Source organism: Stigmatopora argus, chromosome 4 (genome assembly GCF_051989625.1).
Source record: "Stigmatopora argus isolate UIUO_Sarg chromosome 4, RoL_Sarg_1.0, whole genome shotgun sequence".
In the NCBI taxonomy this organism is placed as follows: domain Eukaryota; kingdom Metazoa; phylum Chordata; class Actinopteri; order Syngnathiformes; family Syngnathidae; genus Stigmatopora; species Stigmatopora argus.
Genome location: NC_135390.1, coordinates 4680642 through 4694427, shown reverse-complemented (window position 1 = coordinate 4694427; position 13786 = coordinate 4680642). Strand labels below are relative to the sequence as shown.

Sequence of the window (13786 nt, the reverse complement as noted above, 5' to 3'; positions counted from 1 at the left end):
CTCTTTCCATTATGGATGTGTTGGCTTTGATAACCAAGTACTCTGGAACCTCTTATGGGTGAACTGAATTTGTTGCAGGTTGTCAATCGTCCTTCAGGTTAGTCAGATATATTGATAGAACAAAAACATCTCAAATATAATTTTGTCTAATAAGGAAAGATTAAGACCTTGTATTTGTGATGTGTTAGAGCAGGGGTCACCAAACTACGGCCTGCGGGCCGGTTACGGCCCGTCAGCACATTTGGCCCGGCCCTCTGAACAATACCAGAGATGCTATCGGATTTATTTCCTATTTGGCCTCCAGAAAAAAAATCCTAGGCCCCGCCCTGTCAAAGAGAGAACGGAATAATGGCGAAAAAGTTAGGTAAGAGAAAAATTGATTCAGAATGCAGGGTATTTAACCTGGAGTGGACAAACGATTATTTTTTGTTCAATGCAAAGAAAAGGCTGTTTGTCTCATCTGTCAAGAGACGGTGTCGGTATTCAAAGAATACAATCTTCGCCGACACTATGAATTAACGCATCTTTCGTGTATAACTACTATATCTACGAGGACTGAACGATTTATTCAGACGAGTTTCGACCAGGAAACGCACAACGTGCATGCGGGGGCAAAAAGAGGGCTTTCTGGGTGATGAAGTATACTCGTGCACACAACACCCATAGGAAATGGCACCCTTTCTCAGAATAAAAGTTCATTACCCACAATCAATACGTGGGCAAGCTCAGCTATTGCATTTCCTGTTATTCTTTCTAAGAAAATAAGCTCCCGCGATCTTTCTTTCAAGACTATTTCTCGTTGGCAAGTGGTCGTGAGTTATCCTATTGTGAGGACATTTGTGTGCATCATTTCCGGAATATTTTGAAGGCAATACAACAGCAAACAGTCAATCGATAGCGAACATGAGGATGGAGGCGTGGCAAACCGCTAACCCGGAAAACGAAGGTAACAAAAGATTAAGACCAAACTAGAATTCAGTTTTGTGTAAAGTTACATTAAACGTATGTTTGAGTGTGTCTGTAAATATTTATCCAAGTTAATTTAAATTTATTTGTTCGTTTACGAGTGCCGTGGATAAAGTCCCCCCGAAAAGCCCCCCCTCTGCCTCCGTGTGTGTCGTTGTCTCTCCCCTCCACGAAATGCGTCTAATTTTACATCTATTAAACACATTTTATTACTATTAAACCACTCGTTATTTATTACTTTGTCATTATATGGTGAATTAGAAGAAATAAAACATTTTTTCCAATCCAATATCCTGTTTTGGGTGTTTTTTCAGAGGGTTGGAACGAATTAATTTGTTTTCAATTCATTGCAATGGGAAACATTCGCTCGAGTTACGAAAAGCTCGACATACGATCTCAGTCTGGGAACGGATTACGATCGTATGTCGAGGTATCACTGTACACTAATCCCTCGTTTTTCACGGATAATGGAGAACAGACATGGCCGCGATAATCGAAAAACCGCGAAGTAGGATCACCCCTATTTTTACTTCATACCATACTACATGTTTTCGTGCCTATACAAAAATACAAGTACACAAATACAATTATCAAGAAGTGTACAGACGCTCCCCTACTTACGAACATACAACTTACGAACAACGGTACATACGAACATGTCTGCAAATTGCGTTTATGTCGAAAAATGTTCGTAAGTTCGATTTTGTATTTTTTTCCGAGTAGTGCTTCTTTCCGCCGCTAATACGCCTGGCGCTGTGAGGGCTCAGCTCACCCAGCAGCTACCTTCTTCGTTGCAATGCGGAAGTGCGTGAATGTATCTCCAGTGCGCAAAGAACCTTTTTCATTTGTATCATTAAATATCTCGTGCATCCATTATTGAATATGGTTGGTAAAAAGCGAAAGGCTTCTATTGAGGGAGTTGCAAGGAAGAGGCAAGCCATTTCATTTGAAACGAGTGGCAATAATAACGAAGCTTGATGCGCGTGAGAGTGGTGAGCGTTTCACGGGCATACAACTTGAATCGTTCGACCGTCAGTACCATTTATAAACAGAAAGAGCGAGCAGCAGGACCCAAATATTGAACGTTGCACAAAGTTTGCAAATCAATTGAATGATGCCATACAGTGCTACCGCATCATTTATGATGAAAAAAAGAAGAAAACTGTGCAATCGTCGTTAGATCGCTTCTTTCGGCCAGTTTCAATACATAAATCTCTCTCTCTATACAGTACTGTACATATTCTCTCCATTTTATTAAATGTTTTTTTCAGTACAAACCAATGCGTGTTACTTATACAAGCCTTAAACATACAAATGCACTTATATAAACCTTCAGTATAGTTATATAGGCCTTAAACATAAATTATAATACAAAATATAGCACTGAATCAACTTACAAACAAATTCAACTTATGAACAATCGCTCGGAGCCTAACTCGTTCGTAAGTAGGGGAGCGTCTGTAATTATTAAGACTGTTACAGGCATATGAAACGACTATAATTTATTAACACCTAAATATAATCTATAAATTAAAAAAAAAATACTTTAAGTACTCTACTCAGTGAAAATAATTCCTCTCCACTTGTTTTAATTAATTAAAAAACAGGTCATTGGAGCTCTACGGGGGACTTAACACGACAACGCACTCTTAACCGAACAAACAAATTTAAATTAACTTGGATTAATATATACAGACACACTCAAACATATGTTTAATGTAACTTTACACAAAACTGAATTCTAATTTAGTTTTAATTTTTGTTACCTTCGTTCTGGCCGGGTTAGTTGTTTGCCACGCCTCCACCCTCACGTTCGCTATCGATGGGCTGTTTGCTGTTGTACGTATTCCCTTCAAAATATTCCGAAAATGATGCCCACAGATGTCCTCACAATATGATAACACATGACCACTTGCCAACGAGAAGTAGTCTTGAATTAGCGATCGCTCCGCCAACGGGAGCTAACAGGCTAGGGCGAAAACAGGAAATGCAATAGCCTACCCACGTATTGATTGTGGGCAATGAAGTTTTATTCTGAGAAAGGGTGCCATTGCCTATCGGCGTTGTGTGCACGAGTATACTCCATTACCCAGAAAGCCCTCTTTTTGCCCACGCATGGGCGTTGTGCGTTTCCTGGTCCATGTGTAGGCGAAACTAACCGTTCTGTGCTCGTAGATATCTGTAATACACGAAAGAGATGCGGCAAAAAAGACAGTGCGCTACAATGATAAACAGCCTCTCATGTCATGGCCACCTGGCTTGGTCGCATCTCGAAATTTTGATCGTATCGCGGGCGAATTATTCGATTGAAATTTTCGTCGTACCACGAGCTGATCGTAGGTCGAGGTACCACTGTATTTTATCTATTGCTCCATTTTTAAGAAAATGCTGAACATTTCATTTGAGGTGAAACCATTTTTTTCTGCTGATAACTTTGGGCCATTGTATAGCTCTTGGTATATCAGAAATTGTCTCTGTTTCCCAAAGATCCCTCCTCAAGGCATTTCCAGATTTTTTTGCCATCAGAAAGATACATATGCCTTCAATTACACCTACTGATTGTTGGTTACAATAGATTTATCTTCCAATTTCACTTCCCTTTTTTAAAACTTAAATGCAGCACCTGCATCACTCACCAATCCGCTGTCTCCTTTCTGAACAAAGAACCTTGGAAAATTGCTCAGATTAAAGTTTGTAATTCAGTTCAAGTGGCCTCAATCAACCAATGGGAATGACCCCCATGGGAATGGTTGTATATGTGAGATTTTAGACAAGGGAATGTAATAAGACTACTGCTACGGTATGGACCACTACTGCTTCTACTCGTGTTGCACTTCTAGCCCTGAGTGGATGATCGTTGATATTGATGGACTACAACAGAACTAAGCAGAGGTGTGCAAGGAGCAAAATGTAGGACAGTAATAAGAGAGAAAGAAAATAGTTTTAAGGAAATGTAGTCAAAGAAGAGGAAAAAATCTGCTCGAGTACAATGTAGATGCAGACTAAATTAGTGCACAAAGAGCAAATGTTGTGGAGTTGGGTCAAGAAACACTGGAAATAGATGCCAATGAATTAAAAAAATGGGGGGAAAGGGAAAGAATGCGATATGATATAGCACTTAAAGAAAGAATAGAAAGCAGGCCAACTAGAGGTATTCCTTATGTCATTGTGCTCACCCTGCCCCATCCCTTCATCAGACTTGTTTGCTCCAACATCTGGGGTCTGTACCTGGTCATAGCAGCCACGCTCTGCCAACGAACAAGATGGAGAGAGAGGGGATTAGGTTGACAGTGAGGTGTGTTACCAGATCCTGTGTTAATGAAAAGCAAGTGGAAGCCCCGCATTCCTCCCGCCATCCCCAGCTCACCACTCCCCAAGGTAGAGGGGCATTCATAGTTCATTGAGAGAAAGGAGGGAGGTGGGCAAAAAGAGAGAGAACAGATGTCCAAAAGGCCATGAAATAAGACCTTCCCTAATCTCTCAGCTCTCCATCAGACTGCCCAAAGAGTGCCCCCAACTTCCTATGAACACACACATGCCTACTTTTTCACTTATATATGTAGTTTGTCATAGAAAGCTTTCACCTCAGTCCAGTGCCTCTGTGGACCCTCTCAACCCTTTGACACCCCAGCACCCAACTCTACCACCCCAATTTGTTTCAGGTGCTTTAATTCTCCCTTATTTTCTCACATAAAGTGCCTGCTCTCTGAAACCCACCAGAAAGCAAACAAATGTTTATTTAATCATTGATCATATTCAATGAAAATGATTGATTTTATCCTCATGTCCTGAAATGACCTTTGAATAAAAATCTAATCTTTTGTGTACTCAGTACAAACTATTTGTAATGGGAATTTTCTCACACATACAATGATGAATATAATAAAAGAAAAGCCATTTTGTAGACTAGTGATTTCATCAAGTTTGCAAGCATATTTCAATAGGACAACCAGTATGAGCCAAGATGACTTTTTATTGATTGTAAAACAAGTACTTGGCTAAGTTGAGTGCCTGTCCATGCCATTAATTGTAAAATTAAATAATCAAATAACTCTTTGGTTATCTTCCTGGTGCTGAAAATGTGTTTATGAATAAGCTGTCCTGTCCCCTCACGATTACAAATCAGTAGGGCTCATTAACATAACCATCTGTCGCAATTTTTACACAATGACATTTTCATTAAAGTAACATTTTGAACATAATCATTACTATCTAAGCAATAAATGTGAAACACTGTTAATATTAGAACATAATAACACTCTGTCTTCACTTTAATGGAAAGCGTGAAGCCAAGGTAATTTTTCAGATGCAAGTCAATTACTGCCGCTGGTAAAACCATCCAATTTCTAGAGTACTTTTCTAAAATAGAATGCATTTTGAAATCAAATGATTATATAAAAATGTGTACTGAGATGATCATGTTATTTTCCTTCATAGATCATAATGATAAATGAAATCAAACAACTGCCAACTATGCAACAAGTAATAAATCATTATATTATGCTAGACTTTGTTTTGAATTTGAGTCTGTTTAAATATTCTCACTATCAATTCAGTAATTTCTTGCTTGGCAATGGTCCATCTTTTACAACATTGGAAACAAATGGTTGCAAATTGTTATCATATCCCTAATGTTTGGAATATTAAAGGGACAGACAACGTTTTAATAAAGTGCATCTGAGATTAAAGAATCTTGTTTTGAAATTAGAAAAAAATATTCCTAATTAGATTTTTCATTTTATAGTAGAGTAGAAAAACATATAATACCCAATATTTCCAAGAAGTAGCCAAAATAGCAATTGCCAGTCATTGTTAAGTGCCTATTTTAACCAATGTTAAGCAAGTATCTCAATGTCCCACCTAGTCTACTCGACTTAAATCTACTTCATTCTACTCTAATCTACGCTACTCTTCAATGGACAGTGAAAGTGAAGCAGGATTTGGCTCAGTCTCAGACAGAGTAGACCGACATATTGCACAGTTAAAGAAACTATAAAGATTGTTTGGGCCTATTTTCTTAGCTTTTTACCTGTTTTAAGTGTATTAGCATTTGTGCCCACGCGTTGCATCCCTGACATTTGTCACGGAATAGCTGCTTTCGATAGCCCTGTCATTTTATACGTTTAAACGTTATTTCACCGTTCTCATAGTTACGAGAAATTTGTGATTTACACATATAGATTCTTTGAACAGCCATTTTTTGCATGGTTATTTACACTAGGTTTTGTTTGTCGCTTTAACCTCTCTTTGGAAAATGTGCTCTTGCCTGGGGACTAGATGTCATGCGATTGCATTTATGGGACACTCCGAGAAAAAAGTTTTATTGTAATTCTTTTACTTACTATTCGTAATCAGAAATTAAAGCGGCAGAACTCAAAAATATAATATAATCCTCGGATGTGGCACTGTGGATGTATCCACACCTGACCTGTATGGTCTGGACTATACCTAAAAAGTTTTTGGTGTGTACCTTTTGGGCTCGTGTAAATACAAACCAGTGCGAACCAAACAGCCAGTCTGAGAACTCGCCAGAACAACGGTCTCGCACCTGTTGTGCCGTTCGCTTTGTGTGCACAAAACCGCACTGTGGTTCGGACCAAAACTGAAATCACACACCTATTTAAATTGTAAAATTAATGTAGTGTTTCTGGTGACTTTGAAATTTTGCAAGCGCAATACTTGATTTAACAATATAAGTACATTGTTATCATTGGTTCGACAAAAAATACTACTGAAAATCCTCTTTTCCCGGACATAAACAACAAAAAAGTAGACGAATCGAATGTCTCTCTCATCTCATTTTTAGAACCGATTTATCCTCCCTAGGGTCGCGGGGGGTGCTGGAGCCTAACCCAGCTGACTTCGGGCCAGAGGCGGGGGGCACCCTGAATTGGTGGCCAGCCACTCGCTGGGCACAAGGAGACAAACAGCCATTCACGCTCACACTCATACCTAGGGGCAACTCGGAGTCTCCAATCAGCCTACCATGCATGTCTTTGGAATGTGGGAGGAAACCGGAGTACCCGGAGAAAACCCATGCAGGCTCAGGGAGAACATGCAAACTCCACACCGGTGGACCGACCTGGATTTCAACCCAGGTCCCCCACTTTGAGGCCGACGCGCTAACCATTAGCCGGTCCGTGGTGAGAAAAAGTTTGGGGACTGCTGTGATACAAGATCTTAGTAACATGAGAGTAAATAATCTGTGGTATTTGTTTTGCTTTCTATTCCAGAATGTTAACTACAAAAGAAAACATTGTCAAATTCTCCCAAGCATTTCTAGCTTTTCGGTTTGGATAATGAATTGACACATATGTTACTGAACAACATTTATCACATCGTGGATGTCCAATGACTTGGATGACATTCAACACTTGTTCTAGTGATGTGATGTCCGCCCCTATGGACCCAGTTTCCTATAGTGGTCTTGTGGTAAATGGAAAGTATATTCCTGTGGTGACTGACAATATATTATTCCAATTACTCTAAGCATCCCAGCAAGTCTATGGAGGGTTCTGCTACTTAGGTAATGACTCTTTTAGGTTTTGTCTAATTGATACCAGTTCACCCTGAAGTATAAATCAACCAAGCAGTGGTCAGATAAGGGCTGCCAAGAAGAAACTGAGACAGTAAATCAGCCACGGTCGTATCTAATCTTACCCAAGTGTTTGCCAGAGATGTATTTCACTCCATGAAAACTTCCACCCTCACCACCCACTTAGTTGCTGGAGTGACATAAGTTATAGGTTAGCCTGTAGAAAGAGCCTCGTGCGTACTGGTTTACTGGCAAGTCTGTAGAGTATTATGCAGGTGAAGGTTAGCATTTGCACATCTTTGATTGAAACGTCTCAGCATTTTGACATTTTTCCAGTTCTTTACATCAGTCAGCCATGCATGGACTGAACTTCCTAGAATATACTCTGTACCCCACTGATCTAATCATTTACAGGCCAATACAGTTTCTATGCCTAGCTCAGGTTAGTTGTATTTACTCCTTCACTGATTTCCATGATTGAAACTGAAAGCTTTTCAGACAGTCACGTCTGGCAAAGTATGTACTTGTTTTTATGAAATATAGTAGAGAATATATAAAATCTGTTTAAATTCTATAATTTGGAATTCAATCACTGTGAGTATGTGTTTATATATATCATTGTGCAATATATCCTTTTAAGGACCTTTTCAAACAGATGCCAAATGGCAACCAAAGTGAAAGCTCTTGTGTTCCTCCAATTGTCTTTGTGTGGCATATTGGTGCATACATCTTTGCACAGCCAATGAAATTATTCTTGTTGCTGATGTGTTGAATTTTTGTTGAACTGCGACTAGACCTATGGGTTTGAGGGCATCTTCATGCAGACACCTTTAGAATACATATCTTATACAATTAGTTTGGGCACTCTCTGGTTGTGTATATTATATTGGTATATTGTTTGATAGAGAATTTAAGTTTGTTAAATATGCAGCCCTTTGGGAAGAGCCCCCATATTTGGCGTCATTCCATCCAGGTGGGTGAATATGAAAGGTAAGGCTTACTATAGCGTCCCTCCAGTCATTTGGTGGCTTAAGAGTTTCATTTGCTACGCTTTTTCCTTCCTAGGGTCGCGGGGGGTGCTGGAGCCTATCCCAGCTGACTTCGGGCCAGAGGCGGGGGGCACCCTGAAGGCTGTGAATATGTCAAATATGTCACTTGTGACTGGATGAGAAGGACAAAAGGACAGCTTTTATATAAATATATATATATATATATATATATATATGTATATATATATATATATATATATATATATATATATGTATATATATATGTATATATGTGTGTATATATATATGTATATATGTGTATGTATATGTATATATATATGTATATAGTATATGTATGTATATATATGAGATTTTGTGAACTACAATGGCAGAAGCAATCAAGGTCACACGTCAGCATTCTTAAAATGACTGAGGTAGCTAAAGTCAAAGGTCAACATTCCCCTGCACGCAATTTCCAGTCTATCTTTTTTAGGATTATTTTTCCATGTCAAAGCAAAGATCTGGAGAACACAATGTCAATTATTACCGGAATTTCTTGTTTAGACTTGTCAAACTGTTTGTATTGATGTTTTCCAGGAAATGATGTTGATGTTTTTTAATTATTATTATTATTGTATTATCTTCCTGTGTCCGTTCAATGTACAATCCTTCTACCCACGTTTTTGTTGCACCACACAACGGCTATAGGTGTCTGCTGACACGTCTCCTGGGGCCGGCATACATGTAATATGGTCAGAGTTTGAGCATGGATGGGAGGAGGTTGACAAATGACATGACTGGATGGAAAAAGGGGATGAGGCATGACTGTGATTCCCCCTCATGAAAATCATTTTGAATTAACCTAATTATTGAGAGCTGCTGCTCCTGCTTCTGGTTTAAACTGCAGGAGACTGAGGTCAACTAGGCTGTAAATGACACATGGTGAGAGTTAATTGCCCATTGTATTTAAGCATATGTGGTTGTGATCTTATACAGTGTAGCATATGGTTTTACTGTCAGTCGTGTTGTTTTTCTCACTGTGCTTAAAATAAGACTCAAAAAACAACTATTTAGCATTTAAACGACCTTATTAGGGAGTTTCCTTGTACTGTCAAATCTTCACCATGAATGTAAGCCTGTTTGATAAATAACTCTGTCCACATCACCAGAAGACATTAGCAGGTAAACTGCCAACATGTATCAACAGCATTTGTCCTAGACAAATGACTCACTCCAGTGTAATATTTCAGAATGATTTATACTTTGGAAAACAACCCTCTTTCATTGGAACACTCCTGTTGTGGTGTCGGGCCCGAATATTGAATAAGACTCACATCTTAGTCAATTTACCAAGTCTGGAAAGATGTGTGTCACTTGTATCATTTGATGTCATTCAAAACACCACCCCTACTTCTCATTTTCTCTCTAAGTCTACATACATTTGTCCCCTTCAGCTCCTGTTCCACACGCACTGCTTAGCTTACCATGCCTCCTTATACCTATACCAACGTCATGCAAGATGGACCCACTGGAGTTTCTGTGAACAGCTGTGGTTTGAATAGAACATGTTTTGCGTCATTATTGATTGGATAGAGGAATTGGTAAATGAATCATGTGCCAAGTATGTAGTCTACTGGATATCATATTGTACTGGAAACAACCTTACCTGCATGCAGCTGCATTTATTTTTGGAGGCTGATGAATAGAAATCCCCCACTCTTGTCCAAGTTAGTGAAAAAAATGTAATGACGTTGATATCAGTTACATACTGTGAGCGTAACCAAGTTTTCTTGCGCATTGTTAAAAAACGAAATTCCATCAGCGTAATGGTTTAGTTGTCTAAGTTATATTTGAACTAGAGTCTGAATCCAACTTTTGCAAATTACGCTGGCTTGACTGACTGACAATCTGAAGTTAAAAAAAAACCTTTTTGTTTTCAAATATTCGAGACACTGAGTCAAAAGGGATGACAGACAGCGTGATATATACAGTGCATTATTTTTTAAATATGCCCCATGTTAGCCACATCTGTGTAAAATAATGGGTTATCGTACGTGCACGCTTTACGTTCCTGCTTCCCAGGACTTGGAGCCAAGCTGAGTGGAGGGACCATTACTGCCGTCAAAGGCAAAGGACCACTTCACAGGGCATTATTAGTCATTCTGGTTTGAGGTTTCCAAATGGGCTGCTGCTGTTGCTGTGACTGACCAGCTCAACCATGCTATGTTAACAACTACTAGATGAGGTTGGAGTCTGCTGATTTATGGGGACTTTAAGGCCAACTTCTGGACAGGCTGTGACCACAGTTAATGACCCATCTGCGATTAAATGGAAAGGACAGAGAGTGCTGTCTTATTGTGGTGGCTCCTGCTATTTTTGCTTCTTTCGGGATGACTAGGTGTTTGGCTTCTCCATGTGTATCTCACCCTGTTTTATTCAGTCACGGTATTTGTTTAAACATGTTGGTTAGCAGCACACTTTTAAAGAAAAACAAGGACAGCTTTATTCCCTCATCCTAATTATGATTTTTTTCCCATATAGATCATTTATAATTGAAAGAATATCTGCTCGCGTCAAATTGTCGCAGTTACATCTCATCTTTATGAACTTGTTTAAAGTAACATTTTATTGCTTTTTCTTTATGGACAATGTTTGATCTTTGATAGTGAGACAAAAGGTAATGAGTGTACAAAGTATACTTTTAAATGATTGTTGTTAAATTGGCCATATTATGCTAACCAACAAGGAATGTTAGCATGAATAAGTTGCAAAAGAAATCAAGTTGACGTCAGCTGTTGGGAACAAATATTTGTTTTGTCAAATTATTGAGGTGTTACCCCAAATATTATACAGAGGGAAGTTCCCATGTAAACTTACCATGATTTTCTGAGTCCCGCGAGAAAATACTACTTTTCCACACTATGGCACGATTTCCAGTTCTACGTTTTCTTCATTTTTCTTTTCTTTTCAGTTACTGGCGGTGTTCTGTGGTGTAATGTCACACGCACACACGCACGCACAGATTTCTTTTTAAACATTTTTTTTCCAGAAATTGTTAAATTACACACTGTTCAACCTTTAAGGCATTTGGATTTGTAGGTTCCACGGTAGTTATTAAATCAACAAACCTCAATTGCATTTGATTGCTTTTTCCTTTATTTCATCAGTTTCAAAATTAATGTGATAATAATGTCTGTGGATTCTGTGTGCAATGACTGGACTAACATTTTCCATTGTCCTTGTCCAATGTTTTTCAATCGTTGCGTAACCTCTCATCATTTCTTGTCACTTTTCCTGTTCTTCCAGATGCTGTACAATCTGCTTCTGTGCAGCTGGAGCTACAAGATGTGCTGATGAGAACAGGGCTGAAGGACAGAAGCCATCTCCTACTGGGGCCCTTTTCATGCAGTGGCTCTCTGGAGGCTAGGTGGTGTCGGCACAGTGGTAGTCCTGGACCTGAGCCTGGTCCCCCAAAGCTGCTTCTGGACCTGAAAGGAGGACTGCTGCAGGTCTAAATACTCTCCATATGTAATGGCTACAGTACATGTGATGTGGGTCAAGTCCCTCTGCAAATATTTTGCAGAACAAGTATTTTCTTAAAGTTCAATGCAATTGAAATTACGTATAGCTTGTTGGTATCATATTAATAGTATATTTTGTACAGTACAAGAGTTACTGAATCTGTGAAACCCATTGAGACAGCTGAATTATACTATATTTTATGTTGCTTTTTGCTCAACATTACAGTCTCTAAGGTTAGAAATCCCCTTCGACCAAATGATTACATTATTACTTAAGGGTTTGTTCCACCTTACTAATATCTTTTTCAGTGGTTGTCTTCAGTCCATAATTGTATGGTTTGCTTTGTGGTGTTTTAATCAAATGCTGAACAAAAACCTCTGGAATTCCTTCCAATTTCTTCATGCTATTTTCTCGCTCAAAGTGCTTTACAGAAACCCCATGAATTTTAATGTTTTCTGGACAAAGTCATAAACTCGCACATTGCTTAGAAGTACAACACGTACAACAGCACTATTTGTGAAGAGCTTTGACTCAAAGATTCCAGGTCCTTTGTCCAAACCCCAGCAGACCCACATTGCTTGCCTGTGAATGAGAAGGGGGAGACACCATGTCCGGAGGATTCCAGGTTGTTTTAGATAGTTATTGATAATGCAATGCTAAGTGATGACGCATGTGACAGTTTGCCATTTTATTTTGGAAGATAATGTTGAAAAATTGGCCAGTACAGAAACCCTCCATTTTGATATATCCACCCCAAAAATGATGGACAGTGTAATGTTCTCCATGTTTGGCTGTGGGTCCTGTTAGTGGGATGTCCAGTCCACATCAGGATGTCCATCTCCATGTGATTTCTAGTCCTGGTAATGGGATACCTGTTTAAAAAAAGAAGGTTAGAAGAATTCCACTCAATTTCAACAGATTATTGAGAATGATGATCAACAACCGTCACTACATTGAAGCTACACTGGGGATAGATACAAAATTTCAACGCAACGACCCACAAAATCTACTCAGTTTTTTTTTATACAAAGGAGCTAGTATAGTGTTCTAAAAGGGCCCCAAAGCCTTCAAATGGAACCCCATCCAGGAAGAGCGACAGCCGCCCACCAGTGTTAGAAGCATGCCAACCATTTTCAGAGCCCAAGCAGGACACTAGGACATAGGGAACGAAGACAGGGGTAAGAAACAAAAAGGAAGATACTGCAGGAATGATTGAGTGGGAGTCCAGGCACCTCCATACTTCCTTCCAGACAAGGTGGAGACCCTGCCCTAAAAGCTACACCAAAAGAAAAGTTGGACCCACCTACCACCATGTTGTTATGGTTGAGTTCCCAACTGGCAATCATTAACCATGAAAGGATTTTAAGGGCATGGCACTGCCATGTATGCTTTAAAATTATTGTGTACATGGGTGCAATTTTTTTTCTTCTGTGTCATTGCCTATTTTATTTTCAAAACAATTTTAAAACCATAATTGTGAGGTGGTATCATAAGCAAATGTTTATTTTACTACCCAAGTGCTGGCACGCTTTTTCCACCAACTGTACATCAGTATTCCCAGCCTTTGCCCATTCAATACTTTACATATGGACTCTTGCCAGCATTTACAGCTTTTCCAAATATAATGCCACATCTCTGACACATCAACTGATTTTTTGGGCTGTTTTGCAGCGCCTTTCAATCTCTATCAGGTTGAATGGCGAGTTTCTCTGAACACCCATTTTCAAATAAAGTCAGCGATATCCTGTTGGATTTAAGTCTGGGCTTTGGCAGG

General features: G+C 39.2%; 1 protein-coding gene across 4 annotated transcripts in view; it reads left to right on the top strand.

The window, feature by feature from the left end:
• The window catches only part of vps13b (vacuolar protein sorting 13 homolog B), a 341198-nt gene that overhangs the window by 252098 nt on the left and 75314 nt on the right, over window positions 1-13786 (top strand). For all 4 annotated transcript variants that reach the window (XM_077598167.1, XM_077598171.1, XM_077598169.1 and 1 more), the window contains exon 39: window positions 11797-11999. In XM_077598167.1, coding sequence (XP_077454293.1) covers window positions 11797-11999 — 203 coding nt within the window. The remainder of the gene's footprint in view (window positions 1-11796; window positions 12000-13786) is intronic.